The 23,562-nt window shown below is 37.3% G+C and overlaps 1 protein-coding gene across 2 annotated transcripts; it reads right to left on the reverse strand.

Annotated features, from left to right (window-relative positions):
- Positions 1 to 559: 559 nt before the first annotated feature.
- AMBN (ameloblastin) lies at positions 560 to 16,868 on the reverse strand. Of its 2 annotated transcripts, XM_026712787.2 has the most exons (11): positions 16,749 to 16,865; positions 13,433 to 13,543; positions 12,466 to 12,516; positions 10,785 to 10,832; positions 9,607 to 9,723; positions 8,175 to 8,414; positions 7,010 to 7,048; positions 6,737 to 6,796; positions 5,593 to 5,637; positions 4,119 to 4,160; positions 560 to 1,501 (listed from the first exon to the last, which is right to left on the reverse strand). In XM_026712787.2, exons 2-11 carry the CDS (start codon positions 13,502 to 13,504, stop codon positions 1,025 to 1,027), a joined length of 1,191 nt encoding a protein of 396 aa, XP_026568572.2. In that variant the 5' UTR covers positions 13,505 to 13,543; positions 16,749 to 16,865; the 3' UTR covers positions 560 to 1,024. The 2 variants fall into 2 exon arrangements, with proteins under 2 accessions (XP_026568572.2, XP_087782566.1); XM_087926440.1 differs by lacking the exon at positions 7,010 to 7,048 and having other exon boundaries at positions 16,749 to 16,868.
- Between the last annotated feature and the right edge of the window lie 6,694 nt (positions 16,869 to 23,562).

A 23,562-nucleotide genomic window follows, 5' to 3' on the forward strand; every position in this document is an offset into this window, starting at 1 on the left:
TGATACAGAAGAGGATTTCATAGCTGCAACCAGAAGGCTTATGAGGCTACATCTTCCCACATCTAAATACCTATAGAGACTCTCAGTCATCCAAGTCATGGTTGTCCCAAAAGTGCTTTTTCAAAAGGCACCTGGACTTCGTTTTGTCTTGAAGATGGTTCACTTCTCACCCAAGACGCTTTTTCTATTCGGAACTGAACTGAACTGAACTGGATGAGAAGTCAAATGTCTTCAAGGTTAAACAAAACCCAGTTGCCATTCCCACACCTACAACCCTCCTTTCTAAGAGTAAGCAATTTTTGCTTTGTTGCATTGTTGGTCGCTGGTTCAATTTCCAAAGAATCATAACTCAGCTATCAAATTAATGCCCCAGATTTAAAAAATGTATATATTTTACTTGAACGTAGATATTTCGTGAAGGAGGTGCAGGATGGAGGTTATTGAAAAGGGAAATAAGAAAGAAACAGCTTCCGATTAGTTTGGAAACAGATTTTGCATACTCTTCTTTCATGTCATTATTATTATTTTTTTTTAAAAAGGAAGCCACAAGAATCAATAATGTGGTTAAATAAAAGTTTATTTCATGCTGCCTAAGCAACAGAATGCAATACTGTGAGCCATCTAATTAGAATTAAGAGAGCCAACGTCCAGATCAGTGTACCTGCTTATAAGTCTTGAACGGAATCTAAAGCCAAAGGGTTCATAAATAATTTGTAATAAAAATATGAGTCAGGCAAGGACCTAAAGCAGAAAAAAGCTAGAGAGCTTAAACAGGCAATGGATCACTTAAGCAGACAGGAAACAATTTTAGTTTTTAACTATTGGTCACCTGGTGCTTCCAAAACTTTCTTAAAGATGAAATATTAAAAAAACTGAAGTAAAGCTTATGGTATCCCTGCAACAAGCTACAGTACATCCATTGATTCATCCATTGGAGGTTTGGGCTCTCATTGAATAAGAGATCATCTCAAGCCCAAGAAATATCTAAAGAGAACACAAGCAAGCATGTGTTCTTCAAGGATTCTCAAGGCTCTTGCATATGCCAGCTGCTCTGACTGACTTGTGGCTGACCAGCCTCATTTCCAGCACTGGTTGAGTAATAGGAGTCAGGAAACATGGTAGGATCCAAACGCATGGCAGTGCTAGTTTCCTCTAAAGGAATGAAGCTATCAGGAGTCCCTGGAGGCAAGGCAGTGGCTTGATGTGCATTTGGTTGCCCTTTACTTTGTCCAGCAGGGTTTAACAGATTGTTATTGGCATTGGGCAAGGCATCCCTTGGGTTGATATCTACAGGGATAACATTGTTCCCTCTGTTTGGAGGGTTGGGCCCTAGTTTAACTCCTTTGGGAACTTCAGGCTGTTCTGTAATGCCCAGTTGATCATCTTCGACTGTGTAATCTCCTGGTTGGCCACTGTTCAGTGGCATATTTCCAAATCTGCCATCCATGGGAAAGCCATGGGGGCCTGCTGCCCGATAGGCTGGTGCACCAAATCCTCCATCCTGGAAAAAACAATGACGGTACATGAATGGCCGGGAACCCTCTGAAGATCCAGATGACAATCATAGGGAGAGTGATGGTAATGGGAGTGGAAAGTGTTGGCTTTGGGGCTTAGCAAGCTGTCCTAAATGCAAACTTGAGGAATGAAAATCTAAACTGTTTTTATGCAGTGGGAAAGGTTCCAGAAAATAAATACTGTGTTGACACCGAAACCTTAGAGGATAAATGACAGATGACATAGCTAGGCTGAGATGGAATTTGAAGTTGGGCCATCAATCAGCTAAGAGCTGTTTTTTTGGGGGGGAACTGAACACTACTACTACTACTACTACTACTAGTAGTAGTAGTAGTAGCACCAGGAAAATGGTAGTAGATCATTGAGAATTTTGAGAATAAGAATTGTGGAAGTGTCAAAAGAGCAAAAAAAAAAAAAAAGGAGAGCAAAAATCAATATCAGAATCTGGATTTATTTGGAGCTCAGCCAAGACCTACCAAATCAATTCTTGAGAAATAACTGCATGAATGAATGCAGCCCTGCTGTTTCTGTGAATAAGTAAACTTAATTGTGCAATCCTTATTCCCACATTAGATATCATGCTGCTCAGTGCCAGTAAACTTTGGGGGTCTTTTTATCAGGCAAAAACATATAGTAGTGAATATAAACAACAGAGAGGGGAGAAGTCAGATACCCATTTATAGAGTGCTTCAGAGGCGAGTGTTCTCCCTATTCTAAGAAACATCTACTTGAAACTGCTGGGAGAAATCATTCATCTGCTCAGAATGAGGTATAGTCAATATCTAGTGCTACAGCTCCATCCTGAACCCAAGGGAAAATGCAGGAGAAGTCCTCTGACAGTGCCTGGAAACTTTCAGGATTTGAATGGGGGAAGACAATTGAGGCCCACTCATGGAACTTTTCAAAGATTGAGAATCACTGGGCTACGGAACGCCTACTAAAGCATTCCCACGTTCCAAGAGCTATCAGGAGGATCCCAGTGTTTGTTTGTTTATTAGATTTTTATGTCACCCATCTCCTATATAAGGTGACTCCAAGAGTCTTACAAGTTATAAATGTTAGAGGTTCTCAGTGTCATCTCCTCTACTATGGAATACTTTCTCCTTCAAGCAACTATAGTGCCCATCCTCATGATGATAAAAGGATGGAGTTTTTTTTATCAAAAAGTTTTTGGAGACTGATTCTAAGTACTTACTCTTTCTCTCTCTCTCTCTCTCCTCCCTCCCTCCCTCTCTCTGTGTGTGTGTCTGTGTGTCTCTGTGTGTGTTATGGACATGTATATTCTTTATTCAATATTAATCATTATAATTTTGTTTTGAAGTTTTAAAATATAATTTTATTGCTATTTTAATATCTATAAACTGCCTAGAGTTCATGAGGATTGAGAGGGTAGATAAATTGCATACAGATACATTCTGGACCTTTTTATGTTGACTATGTTTATATCACTTTTATTTATTATTGCTTTATTTGTAGGTGAATTGCAAAAATTTCATAGGTTGCAAATCACTTCCTTAGAAATCAACTTTAAACTTCTGGACTATTATATCCATCCATCCATCTATCCATCCATCCATCCAACCATCCATCCCAAGGTAACAAATACTTTGGATTCCATCAATTTCATTAGAAGAAATGAGCATGTGCTAAATTCTGCAGAAATTGGTTTAATGTAATAAAATTTATCAGTACTTGATCTTACATATGCCAAGGAAATGCTTGTCTTATACAAGCTTTCTTATCAATGCTGTCCAGGGAAATATTTTATATTTATAATAATGCGGGCCATTTTTTCCCTCAGAGAATCTTTGGAAGATGAAGTACAGAGGCAGGGGTGGGATTCTACCAGTTTCACACCTATTCGCTAGAACCGGTTGTTAACATTCTAAGCAGTTCGGAGAACCGGTTGTTAGAAGAAATTACTGGCCTAATCCTGTAAGGAAGGCAGGAAGGAAACATTCTGGTGTTGCTTACAGAAACTGCCTCTCCGTTAACCCTTATTACATTCTTGGCAGGACTAGACTTCCTGTCTCAGAAATTTCTCTGGAGTTTTTTTTCCCCTCCTTTGCTGGTACTTTGCTTGTGTGGAGTGACCATTCAAAGTTACAATGGCATTTGAAAAAGTGACTTATGACCATTTTTCACACTGACAACTTGCAGCATCCCCACAGTCATGAGAGGCCAGGAGAGGAGATGCATGCCTCAATGTGAGTGATATTGAGTTTACATGACCACCAAGCCATGCCCACCAACTAAGCCACACCCACAGAACCAGTTGTTAAAAAAAATTGAATCCCACCCCTGGACAGAGGCCATTCTTCAAGGGTCTCCAAGTGTGTGTATAAAGTTCTCACCCTTTTGGAGCAAAAGACTATATCTTTGCTTTTCAGAATTATTCCCACTTATATATTTATCCTTGGCCATAATAGCTTCCCCTCCCTCCACTGTACTTCACATTTATATTACTAAGGTAAAACCCTTGAAGCTTGATCTGCACATCCATTTCTCAACCTTGGGTTGTATGACTGGTTATCTTTAAAGAGAAAGTAGATTTTTATCCCTTCTTAACCCATATGTAAATGAGTATGATGCCCACAACTTACCTGCATTTCTTCTGAGCTTACTATTCCTAATCTGGTAGGAGCCTGTATAAATAATAACATGTATATAAGCAAACCACATATCAGGAATGAAACATGCCAGTCTAATATCAACAGAGTCCTAATTTTTCAGGTGCTATTGTTTTGTTGCATTTAATAGTGCACATTCCTGTATTACCAACAACAAGATTAATGCTCCTAAACACGTTTTTCTTTTCTTTTGAAATATTATGTTATCTGTTGAAGAAAAAAAAAAAACTGCAGGTATTGTGGTAAGTTCAACTGTTCTCCATTTTAAAAGCTGTAAATTAAAAATCTGAAATGTGAGCCTTTCAGTGGCCACAATAACTTGAATAATAATCATTACCTTTGCCATTCAAACATCTGGATTTAAACTTGTTTATATATTAATATACAGTATAGATCATGTATTACAGTTTTCCCCAACCTGACCGACTTCTAAATATGAATTAATTTCCAGAATTCTGAACAATGGATATGTTGGCGAGAAAATTATGGGAATTTAAATGCACATGTAGTATTCCGTATCTCAGGATGCACATAGACAACTCTCTTAACACACATCTGTAAACGATGTATAGTAACATTATTATTGTAAATAAATGTTAGTCTGTGCCTATGTTGAGGGAAGTGTGATCTATGACTAAGTCACTTCTTTTTATTTTTTGCTCACTTTTAGTGTGACCTACAAAATAATAAATGGGAACACACAGAAGCAGATTAACAGATGGGAAGGAAACTACAGAGGTGGTCCAAGTTTAAGATTCATATAATCCTTTCCATCCCTATGGGGAATGCGAGAAAATGATTTATTGCACATTTTCAATGGAGATTAATCTATTCCTAAAATCTAATTCTGGGTGTTCAAAGTTCAGTTGTGATGCTGCTGGTTCGCACTATTTCCTTCATTTTTTTTTAATTCAAATTTTTTACTTTATTCAAAGAATAAATACAAAATACCAAAATATTTAAAAAAAAACCAAAAGAAAAAAAACAAAAAAGACATTAACAAAAAAAAGTGTCCTAAAAAAACCCTAACTCATACCCACATAACATCCTCCCTACTTGAATGCTAATTAGTATAATATAGCTGTATTGGTTTGTCACCCCTCGCAAAACAGGCTAAAAGTAGTATTTTAAACCATTAAACTACTACATCTACTTACAAGTTGTTAGCTTGTCATCTATAAACTATATTAATAACAAAGTGGTTAACAGAAAAAACAATAATTAGTATATTATGTAAAAATATAAAAGTATTAAAAATTGTAAACAATAATAAAAAAGACAATATTGAAATTCCAAAAACCTCTGTTAATGAACTGTTTTTGTAATCAGCTGGTTCCACTATTTCCACGCGGTATTTTATACAGAATACACAGAAATACAATTATTTATCCCAAATGTCATAAGTCTGAAGGTTTTCATTTGGTGTAGATTAATGTTAAGTACTTACTCCTTTATTTGTTACATAAGACATATATTGCAAATTGGGATAAATCTAGATAAAAAAGACAAGAAAGAATTAAACTGATTTTAAGATGCTTGTTTTGTTTTAAACTATATAAAAATAGGAAGGAAAATACCCTTTTAGCCAGAACAATAATTCATCTTTATCCACAACCTGGCTTTAACAGGTATCATAAACATTCTTAAGGAAGTACCTCAGTATTTATTTTCATTTATATTCTTCCTTTATTATTTTTATAAATAATTCAAGGCAGCTAACATATCTAATATGCCTCCCCTCCATCGATTGTCCCCATAAAACAACCCTGTGAGGTGGGTTGGGTGGAGAAACACTGGACCAAGGTCACCCAGCTTATTTTCATAACTAAGTGGGACTGAAATTCATGGTCTCCCTGTTTCTAGCCTCGTGACTTAACCACTTGACCAACTGGCTCTCTTTATTAAGATTATGCCATTTTTTTCAGAAATGCATAAGAACCAGGAAACTTAGAGGTGGTATTCAGCAGGTTCTGACCAGTTCTGGAGAACTGGTAGCGGAAATTTTGAGTAGTTTGGAGAACCGGCAAATATCACCTCTGACTGGTCACGCCCCCATCTATTCTCTGCCTCCCGAGCCCCAGCTGATCGGCTGGGTCTTCTTTGATTGCCCTGCATAGGAGAACAGAGCTGGAAAGCAGGTTAGTGGGGTGGGGAGGGAATGGGATTTTGCAGTATCCTTCCCCTGGAGTGGGGTGGGAATGGAGATTTTGTAGTAACCTCCCCCTGAAGTGGGGTGGGAATGGAGATTTTACAGTATCCCTCCCTGTCATGCCCACCCAGCCATGCCCACCAAGCCACACCCACAGAACTGGTAGTAAAAAGATTTGAATCCCACCACTGATCAGGATTATGTTGGAATCTCTTAATAATTTAATAAACTCATGGATCAAGGTCTTTCTAGGGAAGAATCATATTTGGGGAAAAGTTGCTTTGTTAAATATGTTTGCATTTCGGAGAACTGAAATGTTTGAGACAAAGGATAATTTGCAAATAAGTATGTCTACATTTGTGTGTTAATGATGGAAATGAAATTCCAATGATGGAAATTCAACTGTATTAACAATAAGATTTTAGTTGGGGAACCAACTTACAGATCGTTGCTGTGGTTGTTCGCCTGTGTTTTGTTGGGTTCCAAATAAGCCAGGGTAGATCTTTACAAAAAGAAAGAAAAAGTTAAATGGAAAAAAATATATGAGGGATTACAATACATACTGCCTTAACACAGAAAAAAAATTCTAAAGAACTCCATATGGCACACTGAATGTGTGTGTGTGTGTGTGTGTGTTCCTGTGTCTGTTTCTAAGTAGTTGTTTTGATCAAGATGTTTGCCTCTGTTATAATTCTCATAGTTAAAATATACTTACTTGGCTCAATGTCCCTGAATAGTCTTGTATAGCTGGTAACTATAGTTAATTAAAGAAAACATTTGATATCATTAACTTGACAACATGTAGAAAATAAAGAATAAACTAAGCAAAGCTTTCAATCTAAATATAATTGTGTTTTGTATTATAAGTGTTTAAATTCTTGGAAGAGGCTTAAAATCTAGAAGAAATGTTTATTTGTATCTTACAGAGAAATTCAGAAACTGATATATAAATGAACCACATTTATTTAAGAAGGAATTTGTTCATAATGTAGATTTGAATTGTTGCAAGATCACATTCAAAGAATCTACATCAGTCAATTTACTTAGTAAATACCGTCTTCCAAATATTTTCTTTGCCTTTGATTGCAAATGTGTCTAATTTACTGTAATGCAGTCAACATTTCTTTTAAAAAGTTTATTAAAGAAAAGTCTGCTGGAAAAGGCACATATTGATTAAATTAAAAATCCAAAATGTACGAGTTATACCAGGAAAGGCTCTTTGTAAAAAATTTTATATGTGGTTAAAAGGAAAAGGAAAAATTAAAACAAGAATCATGCATTAAAATATATACACATTTTAGACTGTACCCCCCCCGCAAACTATGTAACATGAAAAAAGTGAGAACAATCAGAATTAAATGATTCTTTCAGCCTTAACTTGATCTTGTGCCATCATATTCTTTATAACCTCCATGCCAAAGATTAGTGCTTAATGATTTGATCACAGATAGTCCTTGACTTACAACTAATTGCTTAGTTACCAATCAAACTTATAACAGACACCCCAAAAGCTATTTATGATCCAATTTTGAAGTGGTGATGGCCTCCCCCCTCCACTGGCACATCATCGCATTTTGGCACTTGACAACTGGATCACCTTTAAGACCATTTCTAGTGTCCTACGGTCAAGTGACTGTCATTTTCAACTTTTTTTTGCTAGCTTCTGGTATTTATTTATTTATTTTCCAGCAAAAAATCCACTCACTGGGTAAAATGAATTCGCTTCACAACTGCCACAGAAAATGCCAAGATTTTGGATCTACTTACGTAATGCCTTGACTTATATAATGACTTACAACCATAATTATGGGCAGTCATAAGTCAAGATGCAGACAATTCCCACTCATATTAGAAGTATCGCAATTGCTTATCAAACTGACCTGTTGAGCATGTCTGTCCAATGATAGCTGCTGCTGAACGTCTGGCTGATTTCCTTCTGATAGAGACAACTGTTTTGGATGAAATGGTGGCTGGATATCATAATGTTGTATTTGGACTTGCCTTGTAGGAAGGAAATGGGTATAATGGTAATGAGGTTGGTCTTGTATCCCAGGTTGTTGGAGTAGAGTGGGTGTTTGAGATGGCAATGGAGGAGGGTGCACTGGCATTGTGTATTCATACTATGGAGTGATAAAAGATGAATAACCAGAAGAGGAAAGTTAAAATCATGAATGAGTCATTTCAGGCACACTGAAAGGCTGCATGAACAATGGAACTGACAAATGAATTTTGGGCTTATAAAATTCCATACTATAATTTGTTTGCCTCCCAGATCAGAATTCTCAATTCTCAGGGCCATCAAAGTTTCCTAATAAGTGCCATGTCCCACCTAATATTTTTATTGATTCTTTTAATACAGGAAGCCACCATGTTGCAGAGAAAAATGTCAACATCTAGCACCTCATCAATTTTGAAGAATGTCCCAAAGATGCTTTTATTTTAAAGGCAACTAGACTTCCTAATTTTTCTTTAAGACATTTTGCTTCACAACTAAGAAACTTCCAGAACAGAAGAAGCGAAGCTTCTTGGATGAGAAGCAAAATGTCTTAAAGAAAAATCAGAAAGTTACCTTTAAAATAAAAGCACATTTGGGACAACCCTGACTTGGATGAATGAGAACCTCCATAGACAATTTTGAAAAATGACTCCTGTTAAGTATGATTTCAAAGCTTTTTCTAGACATTAAATAAGAAGGGAACTGCAATTCTGTGCTTTGTGTAAAGGTGAACCACAAGCCCAGGATAAAGATATACTGATAGGAGTGATAGAAAGCATTTGGGAAAAGGACTAGATTCAATGCCTCTTAGCATTTTAGTAAATGGAAGTTTTGTGATTAGCCGTGGCATACAGCCATTCTGAGGGGACTGGACTGAGACTGATGTCACCTATTGCATGCAGAAGATAAGAAAGAGGTCATGCTGCTGAAAATCCAGGAAATGTCCAAAGATGCTTTTTCAAAAGGCAACTGGACTTTGTTTTTCCTTGAACATGTATTGCTTCTCATCCAAGAAACTTCTTCAATTGACACTGGGTGTGAAGCAAAACATCTTCATGGAAAAACAAAGTCCAGTTGCCTTTTGAAAAAAGCACCTTTGGGACAACCATGACTTAGATGACTGAGAATCTTCATGGAAGATCCAGGGAATTATAGTTCCATGGAGGACCATAATGGGCGATGTGGAATTCTTAAAGTTGGGATCCAAGAATATTAAAAAAAAGAACAGTCTAGGGAAAAATATCTAGAAGGCAAAAAAGAAGAGTTCTGTTTTAATACTGTAATGTTTCTGGGCTATAATACCTTAAATTGCTTACCTGTTGGGTTTCATGTTGAGGTCTTTGCCGTATCAAGTAAAATGATGAATGTGATGGTAGGAAATTGTGCATCCACATTGAATTAAATGGATCAGCGTAGCTGTATGTCTGGCCATACTAAAAGTGGTATGATTAAATACATTTATTCTGAAGCTATAATTCAGAGGCTAACAAGTTTGAACAGGAGTTAAATTCAAGCCAATATTACCAATCAGAATTAATTCATAATAATAGATAGTTGCTGTAATGGGTTTTCTACTTGATTCCTTTATGTATATATGGATACCAAATTCCTTTCATTGATAATAGATCCATAAATTTATCTAGAGAAAAAGGGCCAAAGAGAAGGAAGAGGCACTACATACCTATTTATTAATCATTCTGCCTTTTGACAACACACAAGCCTCGATAAGGAAACAAATGAATTCAGCTTGGAACCCTTTCAATCAATATTATATACAGTCAGTTTAACAAACACCCTAGAAGATCACTACAGGATATTTGACACAATAACATAAATTTCCAGAGTGTCTTCAGGATTACTATATAAATAAATGAAGCGTGACAGTGTTAGGTTATTATTAAAATCAAACTACAGCACATAGTTGCTGGACAGTAAGAGTCATTGAGTCCAGAAGTACTTTCTATTGAACACAGAGTATTAAACTGAGCTGAATATCTAAGAAAACAACAGGATAATTCGGACTTATCCACACTTTATTGTTATTATTTTAAATTTATTAGTCACTGAACTCCCTTAAAGATTTACTTGGGATTAAGTCATAGGGAACATGGTAGGATTTCTTGAGAACCTAATCTGTAACTTGTTTATTAAAGAAGTATGTCTTATTGAACCTGATTAAAATAATTGTACATTGAAACAGAGTCATTTCATGCTTCTCAATAAACAAAATAAATATTTGGTTTGATTGTAAACTTGGTTAAGACTAAGTTTACCCATAATCTTTTTTCAGATTTTGTGAGGTTTGGTCCTCATTCCCTAATCAGTGATCATTTCAGTACAGTTAATCAATTCCAATTCTTTCTAAAGTCAAAGGTTCCTTGCTTTGGATGTAAGTCAATAAATAAAAAAAAGTTTGCAACAGCACCACCAGCTTATTCTCAAAACCATTAATATATTTTTCTGAAAAGAGGATACGTGGTATAACTGTGATTACCTGTGGGAGTACCTTTGGTATACTTGGTCCACCCAGCTGTCTCATTCCCTGTAAAGCAATATTTAAAATCTTCAATGTTATTGTAATCAGTATTTTCTATTTTGTGATGTTTGCACATCTTTTCACGGAGCTCACAAAAAGTAGTTAAAAATAATAGCCTCCACTCCCCCTCCACCTAATGCAGCTTGTATTCAGAATTGTATTGCCTCTGAAACAGCCGTGTTTGATCACAATCCCATCTACACAAATTCTATTACGTTCATCCCATCTCCTTTTTACAAGGCATCTTAGTTCTTTGCAGACACAGGGGGTTAATTATGGACTGTGTGAAGAAGCATTTTCTTTTGTCTGTCTTGAATCTAATGCCAACTCATTTGTATGGGTGTTGCTACCTTTACATGTATAAAAGAGGAAGGAAAAATTCTTTCAGCTGTTGGACAAAAAACTAACTCAAAAGGTGGGTGTTGAGGGAGCAGAGTTGTTCATATGCAATCTATCCTTCTATGTGAAAATTCCAAATTGTTTACTTCTGAGAAAACAAAGGTGGATATGTACAACTAAATTGTCCTAGTGCACAGAAAGGCCCCTTAACCATTTCTCTAGGGCAAGAATTTGTGGCATTGTCCTCAACTGCCCCCAACCAACTGTGAAGACATTCTCCATTACACTACTAGACCTTGAAAAGTAATATTTTCCGTCATGCCTGAGCAAAAACAGCTCTGCTTAGTTTGCCTGTCATGTTTCATTTCACTGCAGGCAAATATCTCTTCTCCTTGATCATTGGCTGTTTGCCCTCCACAGCTTTTTGGTCCTGGGCTTCTGGGTGCCGGGTTGCCTGCGCCTTATCCTCTAAATCTATTCTTTTTTTTTTTTTCATTTCACTGGTGGCCCTCCCTCTCTCCCGTTCCTTCCACTCCTCCAGTCCATGGAAAAAAACCTCTCTTCATGGAACCGGTCGCTGGTACCCCAAAAGTTGGGGGCAACTGTTCTAGACAACATTTTCAGAAGGGGTTTACCCAGGGGTGGGCTTCAAAAATTTTAGCAAAGGGTTCTCTGCCCAGTTGCTGGGTGGGCATGGCTGTTGTGGGTGTGGCCTAGTTGGCTTCCTGAACCATGGCGGGGGGTTGTTTTTTCCTTCCCCAAGCTCCAGAGGCTTTCCTTGAGCCTCTGGGAGGACTAAAACATCTTCCCCTGGCTCTGAAGGCTCTCCGCAAGCCAGAAACGGGCTCATTTCTGGCCTTCCTGAACTTCCAGGAGGCCTGTTTTTCACCCTCCCGAGCCTCCACGTGAGCTCTGCACTTACCTGCATCCCAAATGGGCCACGTGGAGGGGAGGGGCAATTTACTGCACAGAATCTTAGCTAGGGCTCTCCTAAACCCCTGCAAGCCCCCAGCAGCCCAGCCCTGGGTTTACTCTTGCATGCCTCCTTGGGCTAAAAGAGAGGGAAGGGTGCAGGGTCACCCAGAGAGGACTAGAACTTGCAGCTTCTTGGTTTGGAACCAGGTGCCTTAAGCAGTATACTAACTCATTCTTAGTCAATGGTATAGAAACATTTAAACAAAATAATTTAGAAACACATTTTGAGTGTGTGTGTGTAAATCTTTGGAGATTGCACGCATACTTATATACATACATGCATACACAGACACAAATAGAGACCCATAAACACACAAATACATACCTCAAGGCTTATACTACCCATTCCAGGAATCCCAGCATGATGAGGCAGTATCTATAGATATGCAAGATTAAGAATAATTTATGTGACCAGAGGTGACACTGTTTCAAAGAATATGAATAATATTACTGAGAACTGCTGGGGTGGGCTGGGGTGGTGACATGATGATTTCATTGGAGGATTGAGGTATGATATTGAATATGATTTCTTCTTTGTTATTCTTCCTCCTCCCCTGTTATTAGAGGAAATTGCTGTCATATTTCAGCAATCTAGAGTAATTTATGGGGCCCAAAGAGGGAAAACTGGCAACCAACCCACTGGCTCGGTTTAAATTACTGAACATCAGGATGAACTCTGGATTTTTAAAGTATAGGACTTCAGGTTTCCAGGACTGGGATGAAATATTTTAGATCAGAGATTCTTCAGCCTTCTTAGTGGATCTTTAATTAAAACAATTAGAAAGGTAAGGCAGATTTAGAAAATGAGGACTTGTTTACCTATTGAAAACAATTGATGAAAATTTCAAGGAAACTATTCTAAAGTACAATGGTTGTTCAAAAGTCCTCATTACAGGAAATACAGAAACCATAATTACTGCTAGAAGCACAAAGGAGCAGAAGACATTGCCCTATAGAACCATGGTAATATACTGTAATTTTGATATGAAAAAGAACCCAAAGCTGGGATTTAGGAACTGTGTCTGGAGATTACTAGATTTGATTAAAAAGAAAAGATCTAGCACAGTATTTTTCAATCATGGCAATTTGAAGATATGTTGACTTTAACTCTCAGAATTCCCCAACCAGCATCCTGACTAGGGAATTTTTAAAGTTGTCTAGGCTGAGAAACACAATCTAACACAAAACGGGTGACCGCATAATATTCATTATTTCTGTTTTTATTAAGAAACGGGTTTATTTTAACTTTATGGGCTATAAGTAACAGTTTGAGATAAAGTTGTAAGAATTACCGGCAAAGCAGAACATGCTCCTAAAAGGCATAACACAAATGTCCATTGTTTCATAATTGGGATGTGGCCCATAAAAGGGGACTAGAAGGAACTGTAGAGGGTGATGAAATCCTGGAAGGAGTTAAAAAAAAGAAAAAAGGACAATATTTAATGAAACAGTAAAATCACCAATATACAAACATCCTATTATTATTTTTCCCATCCTTACTGCTAGTTTGACAGGAAGATGGAAGGCCAATTTGTCCCATCAACTATTCTTCCACATTAAAATTCTTAACTGCATTAATAATTCTATCACATTAAGAATTAATGTGAATGGCAAATTCAGGGTAGCTCAGTTAGTGCATTTCTGATGTTCATCAAAAATGTTTTAAGTATTTAGTGGAGGACAAGTATTTAGTATTTAGTGCAGGCCCTCTCCAGAGGAAGATTTGTCTTTTGTTGTCACCTCAACTTGGTTATAAAATGGTTGGCATGACCTTAAGGGGAAGAAAACAATTAAACCAGGACAGGCCTGCTCTGGGCATGCTTCCTTCCAACACTGATGTAAACACACCAGGCCTTTGGGGAGAGGCTTCCAAGGTCTCCTTGACTCACTGCCAGAAAGTGATAGGAGCTGGCAGAGAAGGGAAATCAAATCACACAGGGCTATGCGACCACACAGCGGCCGGTTGACCTTGGTGTAATCACAACCATGGATCTGTAGTGTACAAACTAAGCTATTTCTTAGGGTGCACCTTTGAACTTAATTTTTATTTATTTGTATACTGTCCTTAATCCCAGAGGTGGTATTCAGCAGGTTCTGACCAGTTCTGGAGAACCAGTAGCAAAAACGTTGAGTAGTTCGGAGAACCGGCAATTACCACCTCTGACTGGCTCCACCCCCATCTATTCTCTGCTTCCGAAGTCCCAGCTGATTGGGTAGGTCTTCTTTTGTTGCCCTGCACATAAGAACAGAGCTGGAAAGCAGATTAGTGGGATGGGGAGGGAATGGGGATTTTGCAGTAACCTTCCCCTGGAGTCGGAAGCCATGCCCACAAGCCACACCCACAGAACTGGTAGTAAAAAAAATTGAATCCCACCATTGCTTAACCCTGACTTGGGCTGAGAGAGAAAGTGCCTAAAGTCACCCAGTTGGCTTTCATGGCAAAGATAGGACTTGAGCTCAGGTCTCTAGCCCGGTGCCTTAACCACTAGTCCAAAATGGCCTTCTTAATGTATTGTATTGTTTATTTAAATGAATAGTCATAAGACCTTATCAGTAACATAACGTAACTATTTAACAAGACAAAATACAGATAAGTTAGATATATAAAAATACAGTAATGAAAACATGTGGAAAACCAGGGAGTCAGAAATCGGATAACCCTAACCCTAACCCTTCTTAATGATTTCTTCCTCAAAGCTGAGTACCAAATGTTATCCACCAGTCCTTAAGATGATAGAAAACTAGACCAGCATAACATTGGCTGCCCTCCACAACCACAGTGCTGGCAAATTAGGCTATCCTTATCTTATGCAGTATTGCCCAGAAGTTAATGTACTAATATTGTATAATATAATATCCTTTTTGTTGGGCAATAGATGTAGGACATATCACAACATAGGGATTACAGGTAGTCCTCGACTTACGACCATGATTGAGACCAGAATTGCTTGGGACTACTGTATCAGCACTAGCCTAAAGTACATGATGAGCTAATCCAACCACACAAAAATCATCTGACTGAATCATTAACAGAATCACGGACAGATTGTATCTGAAGCAAAATCTGTATTGGAGTAAGGAGGAAAGCACTAGTTTAACGATGATACAGGAATACAGGATATCTTTAAGATGGTTTCAAGTATGGTTCTGGAGCTTAATGAAGGTAGGAGGATTTGGCATGAAACGAGTTGATGTAGGTCAGAGGTGGTATTCAGCAGGTTCTGACCAGTTCTGGAGAACCGGTAGCAGAAATTTTGAGTAGTTGAGTAGCTGACAAATACCACCTCTGACTGGCCCCACCCCCATCTATTCTCTGCCTCCCGTGTCCCAGCTGATCAACTGGGTGTTCTTTTGTTGCCCTGCACTGGAGAACGGAGCTGGAAAGCAGGTTAGTGGGGTGGGAAGGGAATATGGATTTTGCAGTATCTTTCCCCCAGGAGTGGGGAGGGAATGGAGATTTTACAGTATCTTTCTCCTGCCATGCCCGCCAAGCCATGCCCACCAAGCCATGCCCACCAAGCCATACCCACAGAGCTGGTAGTAAAAATGTTCGAATCCCACCACCAGCGTAGGAAGAAAAAGCTCTTTAAATGATAATGTGTATGACTTAACTACAAAATGAGATGTGGCATCTTTATTAAAACTGGTGGTCCCTTTTCTAAATGGACTCCTGGTTTTCTGCCACAAGGCTTATCTTGGTGATAGGACAATTCCTTCCATAATTGATAGTCACTTCCTTTCGGTTACTATTAGCAAGCGTGGTGATTTCTCCTTTCTTTCCCCCACCAACAGACAACTGTCTCAGCTTCTGCTGAGCTTATTGCCTCTGTACCATTCAGTTATGCTATAAAAAATAATTCTAGTTCATTTTTCTGGCATTTTAACACAGGTAATTGACTTCAAGATGCAGATATTTTGGATAAAAACAACCTAATCATGTGATATTCATCCTAGGATTTTTTTTTCCTGCCTTGTAGCAGCATCTATCAGATATTGTTAGGCTAGCAGCAAAAAGGGGGGAAATGTTTTGAGTTTCACAAGCTGCAAATTTAAGAAGCAATAATAACAACAATTAGGCCTATACCATGGTTGTGTTGCAGTGATCCAGATGAGTGCAAGGTTTTTCATATGAATGGATTAATCTAACCAAACCAAAGTCTCCCATGAAAAATTGCCATGTTTCACAATTTGGAAGGCTTCCAGACAAAGCCAAATTACCCCCAAATTCACCAACAGCAGAACCAAAAAATATTGTCAATTCTTTGATATACTGTTGGGCTTCAGTTTTAATGCTAGCAAGGTTTCTTATGGATCACATTTCAGTAATCATGATAATCTTTGCAGTAAACAATAGAGTTATTTGGAACTTTTAAAAGATTATCATATTAACTGCAGCTTTGTCATAGATCCCTGGGTTGTTTCTGTACATTTTTAACTTGTGCAGAATAAAATCCTGGAAGTGCCATGTTTCCAATTACTGCAGTGAGGAGAAGAAAGGAAATATCCTTGTTTCTGAGAGGTTTTAAAGAGGTAGAAGCCCATCTGTGACAAGATATGATCATCGTAAAACCAAGTTTGTCCAATGCAGAATATTGAAATAAATGTTACCTTCAAAGCGTCTGGAAATTTCCTCCCAATACTTGTTGAGCAATTCAAGAAATCTTCACAAAATAAAGCTTTCACAGGCATGGGAGCTTCTTTTTCTGACTCTAGAATATAAACCTGATTGAAAAGACTGGTTAGCCAATCAAATCAAGAAAGAGGGCAAGGGAATTACATGCTTCTCACTTCATCCCACCCATCCTTTCTGTGCTCACAAAACCTGAAACATCTTATTATTTATAATTGGATTCTTAGGCCTGTATTTAGAGAAACTATTTTCTAGCGGATAAAACATGAGCATCAGAGTAGAATGTGCAACAAAACAACAGGGTGAGATAGTCTGTTTATGACACCATGTCTCAAGATAGTCCTCTACCTGCTGACAATGGAGGTACATTTTAAATAAATCCCTAAAAGGCTAGAATTTCACATGCCCAGTATCTCCAGAAGAATTAGCCAGTAAAATAACTGCCTGTCGTGTCATGGTTCAGTAACAGAGCTTGTGCCAGGAGAAATAAGAATGAGGGGTTGTCTTGTGGCTCTGAAGGAAGCAATGGTGTACCCCAACCCCTCCTCAGCTATCATTTGTTATAGCAATGTTAAACAATTTCTTATCATTCTCTAATCTGGTGGTCAGGTTTCAGAGAGTCCTGAAAGAAGTCTTATGTCCTTTCTGGTCTGCTTTCATGCCTGATTGTAACAAAGATACTGCATTGACTGTACTTGTAGATGGTCTTGGTGGAGCTGAGATGGACACAATACAGCTATCTTTGTACTGCAACAGTGCTGGATAGTGGATACTATAGTATCTATAGATACTATATAAATTATAGTACTATACTATATAATTATAGTATCTTTCTGGACTGACTTCAAGGATTAGGAGCAGTGGGCCCAGTGCTGCAGCGGTTCCTCTTTTTCCATGGTCAGTCTCTGTGGTTTTTCTATTTAACATCTAAATGAAGCTGCTGCATGAGATCGTCTGACAACACCGTTTCAGGTCCATTGGTAGACTGATGTTACCAAGTTGTATTTCTTGAGCCCGGGTCAATCAAGCAATATAGTCAAGATTTTATCTCAAAGCTGTTGGGATCTAGATGGAGAGGCTGTTGCGGGGCGGGGTTGGCCTGGCAGCCTTAATTAATTGAATGGTGGCTGCATTGTATTTCTAAAAAGGAAAGGATAATTGCAAAGAATGTAATTAAAGAAAGCAAGAAATGGTGACGTTTAGTTGCTGAATATATATGGTAAGTGTCATGCCCCAAACCAAGAATGGCATGTGGCAATTCTTCCAAGCTGACTTACTTTGTTTTGTTTGATTCCTATAGACAAAATCTTACCAGACTGAAGACTCTATTATCTGCACCTACAATATATTTTGTGAACAAATAGGGTGGTGTTGTCTTCATCCTTTTTCTTTCACACTGGAATCACAATTTCTGGACTGAGAAGATGTCTCATGCCTCTAAGAATGCACCCTCCTGGCAATCTACCTCTTCACCACATTCCATCACATCAAGAATAATGTACAATGGAAATAAAACATGAGTGACAATAAATGAAATGTCTAGCAAATGGTTAAACACTGAGCAGGGTATAAAGCAAAAATGTGTGATATTCACTTGATTGTTTGATGTTTTTGTGAATAAATGAAAAAGTTTGGAGTGGTATTAGAGAAGTGTTGGGGATGTGAATATTTGTGTACTCTTGTGTGCAGGGAATATTCCACTGTTGGCTAAGAGCCTGAATGATTTGGAGCAAGTAATAGATGGTTGTATAATGCAAAGAGAAATGTGGATTTGAATATCAAGATATCAAAATCAAGGCATATTTGAACAATATCCAGTGATACAATAGAATTAACTATAATAATTAGCGGTTGTACTTTTTTCTATACTTACCTGACAAAAGAGATACCATGATCAAGACACTTATTTCTCAATCATGGTTTGTCACCTGATGTAGCAATAAGTCAGTGTTGAGTATGCTATGTGAAATAGCCCCAGTATTATTTATTTTTATTTATTTATTTTATTTATATATTTCATTTATTTTAAAACCATCCATCTCCCTTATAGAGGGACTCTGGGCAGTGTACAATAAAATATTAAATACATAAAAACAGTATATAAAATTTAAAAGAGGCAAGCTATGATAAAAAATTGTTAAAAGGTGGTGCTAGCCAGACAGTCAATTATGACTTTATTTCTAAAATCCTCAAAAATTGTTTTACCTTATGTCTGATAATTAATTTTTTGCTGCACTTATATCTTGTCTTTCCATTAAGGGGTCAACACAGTATATATTGGGGAATCCTCTCATTTTAATCGTTATCATTCTTCAACCCTATAATGTACATATGATAAATTGCTCCCGTATCTTTCTATTTCCAATCCAGTTCTTCAGTTATTCCAAAGAACAGATTCCAAGATCATTCTAATTCCTCCTGCCCAAAGATAAGTTGTAGAAGTATAAATGTTATTTACATTTTTAAAGATAATTTTGATTTCAATAAAAAGAGGAATATTTTTGGCAAGTAAGTTTGAAAAATACATGCAGAAAAATGAATAAAACTTTAAAAGGAACCTGCCTTATTATGTAATCTTTTGATAATTGATAATCAAAAGATAATTTTGATTTCAATAAGTACTGTGACTGATAAATAATTCTATTGCAATAAATAAATTAAGCTCCTTTTACAGCACTGTTTTTCTTTTCCTAAACTTTTGCACTATATATGAGAAGAGACAACCAAACAATCAGATTTTTGTCCTACAATGTGGCTTCATTGGGTTGGCTTTTATATTTCATATTTTTATTGAAGACTTAATGTATAAATTACTTTCTCAAAGATTCTCAAAGAACACCTCAAAAGTGCCAAATAAACTTGAAAACTGAAATCTAGAAGATCTGGGATGGTGAGTCTCATAATCTTCAGATTTTCCTATCAACCCAACTATTATGGTGCTCATAAATGAGTAAGGGCTTGTAGAAGTTGTAGTATAACATTGTGACCATTATTTGGGTAACTTACAAAGATTTATAATGATAAAAACTATAAAGGCTCTAAGAAATACACTTAAAAAAAGCTAAGACCTTTAGAGCTTTCAGATCATGGAGGAATTGATCATCTTCCAAAGTTTCACTCTGGTGATCTTTAGTGCCACCTGATTAGTTTGTTCTAGTGGAGAGCCAGTTTGGTCTAGTGGTTAAGGCATGAAGCTAGAAACTAGAAGCCTGTGAGTTCTAGTCCTACCTTAGCTGTGAAAGAGAGCTGGTTGACCTTAGTCCAATCTCTCTTCCCGCCCACCCACACACACCTCATAGGGTTATTGTTGTGGGGAAAATAGGAGGAGGAAGTTGTGTTGGATATGTTTGCTGCCTTGGGCTTTTTGTAAAACTAATAACAGAAGGGATACAAATCAATAAATTTGGTTTTTATCTTCTCAAACTTCATCCCGAGGCCCTCATAAATGGGTGGTTTCCCATAGCAGCTCACCCATCTGTGGGAAACATACTGCTGAAATACTTGGTTGAGCACAATATCCATATTATGGCTCCAGTTATGTGACTGAAGAAGAAGCAATGGTGAGGGAAGAGTCTAGCAGCATCTGATCAATTTGCTTCTAGTTAATCTTGAATGCAAAAAGAGCTACAAACGATTTATCCTAAGCTATTTGACTAGGGAAGTGTCAACTCTATAGAAAATCAACAACAAATTGGCTGAGAGTGTTCTGGCAACTTGATATTTTTTTTGAAAATTATCAAAAGTCAGTCTTCCTGAAACTTCTGGTTTGCAGGGCTTCGGCGGCAGCAGGAATCCACGATTGTGTGCGGTTTCTGCTTGCGCTCGCCGCTGGAGTGCCCCGAGCCACCTGGCTTCGGGGCTAAGTCACCCTGTAGAGGTGACTGAAGACAGGGGAGACTGGGCAGGGCTTGAGGGGAGCCGCACCTCCCCTCCTCAGCCAGCTTAACTCCGTTTTCTGAAGGCTGTAGAGTGGCGGTCAGAAATGGCCGCCACAAAGAAGCACTCATCCAGAAAAGAATGTGCAGGAGGAAGCTAAGAAGTAAAAGTTTTGGCTGACCGGGATAAGAAGCAACATTCAAGATACCCTGGAATTTAAATTTTAAAAAAGGATACATCGCTCCCAAAGAAGATCGGGAAGCAGTGAATAAAAGTGAAAAGGGAAAGTTTGTTTTTTCTCACTCTCCTTCCTTATGGTGACAGCAGATGAATGAGAAATTGGAAAAACCCATTTTGGCATCAGCAGCTAATTAAACTGGAAAATTAAAGCCAAGGGGACAATAAAGATTTCTGACCACTGAAAAAACTTTTTTCTCTGTAAGTGGGAAGGGAGAGGGAAAAAAATAAGAGTAAGAGTTGGCTGGAGGTGACTGCTTGGAATTTAAAAGAATCTAAAGTTAAATTGTAACAAGACTTCTAAAAGATACATTTTAATTGGAACTTTGTAACTGAATTATAGCCCCAGGAAGAGAATGTGAAAAAAGAAGAAAGTGTTAAATGAAACAGCTTGTGTGTATTTGGACTGCCTGGTGACTCTGGGACTTTGGGAAATTATATTTCAATGATTAAAAACACTTGGGTGGTTGTTTAAAAAATTTTTTACAATGGCATCACTTGTGGATGAACTGAAAATGGAATTTAAAAAATATAAAGAAAAGAAACAAGAAGGGAAGGGCTATTTTGGCTTTGTTTTTCATTTTTTAGAAATGGCGATTTCTACATATGAGAAATTACAAGAACAAGAAGATTGGGACAAAGAAGAAGCTAATGAACAAGTAACTTTATCTGGGGAAGAAAGGGGAAAGTGAGGAAAGAAAATGGAGATTTTAAGATCTAAAAAAACAACCAAAAAAGGGCAAAATAAGGTGAAAAGTGGATATAATGTCAGAAAGCAACAGAAAAGAGGAATACAGAAGAGGGAAATGGAGATGGAGATGGAGAGACAAGGGGGTAAAAAGGGCAGAGTGAAGAAGCAAGGGAGGAAGGAAGGGAAGAGAAGCTACAAAGGTTTGAAACAAGATGTAAAGAAACAGGATTTATTTAGAGATAATGGGTAAAATATAACTGAAAAAGAGATTCTGCAAAGGTACATAAGACTGTATTGTTGTATTTGTATTAGAAATAATGTTAGAAAATTGGAATAACTTATGATTATAAAATGGGATAAAATATTCAATGTAATTCAGTGAAACTTTTTTTTCTTGAACAAAATAAATGAAATGAAATATGAGAGAATTGAACTAAGAAGGAATGGGAACATTTTAATTACATAATGTTTTAAAATATAAGTGAAATGGGAGGAAGTAACTACGCAAAATTTATAACTGTTCCCATAGAAGCATGATACCTATTTGAAAAGGAATGTGTAAAATGTTTAAGATTTAAATGAATATTAATTTTAATGATAGAGTTCAATTGGAACTGATTGTTGTTTTAATTATATTATATATTTATAATTTTTTCTTTTCTTAAAATAGCTTTAGAATGTACTAAGCAGAATCCAAATGAAAGTTATGTATTATATTAAGTGTTAAATTTAGGGGAAAGATATAAAGGCGTCATACTCCAATCAGTGATAATAGGAGAAATTTTGTGTTAATGAGAAAAGATAATAGACAGCTGAAACAGGACAGACAAAGGATATAAGTATAATGATTTAAATTAAGATGAAATAAATAAAATAGAATTAAGAGAGTGAAAAGAGGGGAGAAGCTATATAAAAATGTAGAATGGTAATAAGATATGGAATGGTATATAAAAGTGAGCATGAACTTGAATTTATGTCTGTACGAAGAGATGTAACCCGGGATCAAGCTGCTTTCAAAAAAGATGTTTTATGTTTTTCATGTTTTGTGTTTTGTTTGTATATGTTTGTTTTTAAAAAATTAATAAAAAATTTGGAAAATAAAAAAAGAAGTCAGCCTTCCACACACTGGAAATGGGCCATCACAAGCTTTGGGTTGTGTTTCTCTGCCACCTGAATGGCTCTTATAGTCATTATGGAAGTTATAGAAACTGCTGAACCCGTGTGAACATCTGAATTAGAACAGAACGTCTGCTTGTCTTAATCTCTGGGTAGCTTTTAGAAGGCTACATTCTATATAAACTGAAGTAGTGTCTCAGATCAGAATGATGAGCTAAAGATTTCTGCAGCTTGGGCAATATTTCATCCAACCAACTGTAATTAAAATGGGAGCAGACAGGGAGCACAAGGTGAAATTGCTTGTAATGGATGTTGCACAGCTTGCAGTTACAAACAAGGATGATCTATGGTGGTTAGAAAACTATCGGTTTGTCTATATAGCACAGCAAGTCAGGCAAAGGACTGGCTAGACAATGGAAAATTCTGAATGACTTGTGGCATTTGCGGCTGTCTGGCTTCAGGTGAAAAAAAACCCTAGAAATAAAGTGAGATGCTGGCTGAGAGATGAAAGCATAATGCATTCCAGTTGATTTTCAGAAAAAAAAGCTTCAGCCCCCAGTGCTCTCTCACTCAGTTTGGAAGGAACTCTGTTCCCACCAGCTAAATTTCGATGAAAAGTGGCAAGGTGGAAATAGAAAGTGATGGGAAGCTGATGCCAGTGCACACCTCTGGTGATCCTAGGTGTAGTTTATTCCTGTGAGGCCTCAATTCAATGGAAACAATGGAAACTAGGAACAGAATATGACACTTGCCACGCTAACTCACAAACATACTGTTTAATTATTAGTACTTTCCTTGTCTTATATCTTCTTTATATACCATTACAGATAGCCCTCAACTTACAATGGTTTGTTTAGTGAGCCCCCCCTAAA

Source organism: Pseudonaja textilis, chromosome 2 (genome assembly GCF_049901715.1).
Source record: "Pseudonaja textilis isolate UNSWEBS1 chromosome 2, rPseTex1.2, whole genome shotgun sequence".
NCBI lineage: Eukaryota > Metazoa > Chordata > Lepidosauria > Squamata > Elapidae > Pseudonaja > Pseudonaja textilis.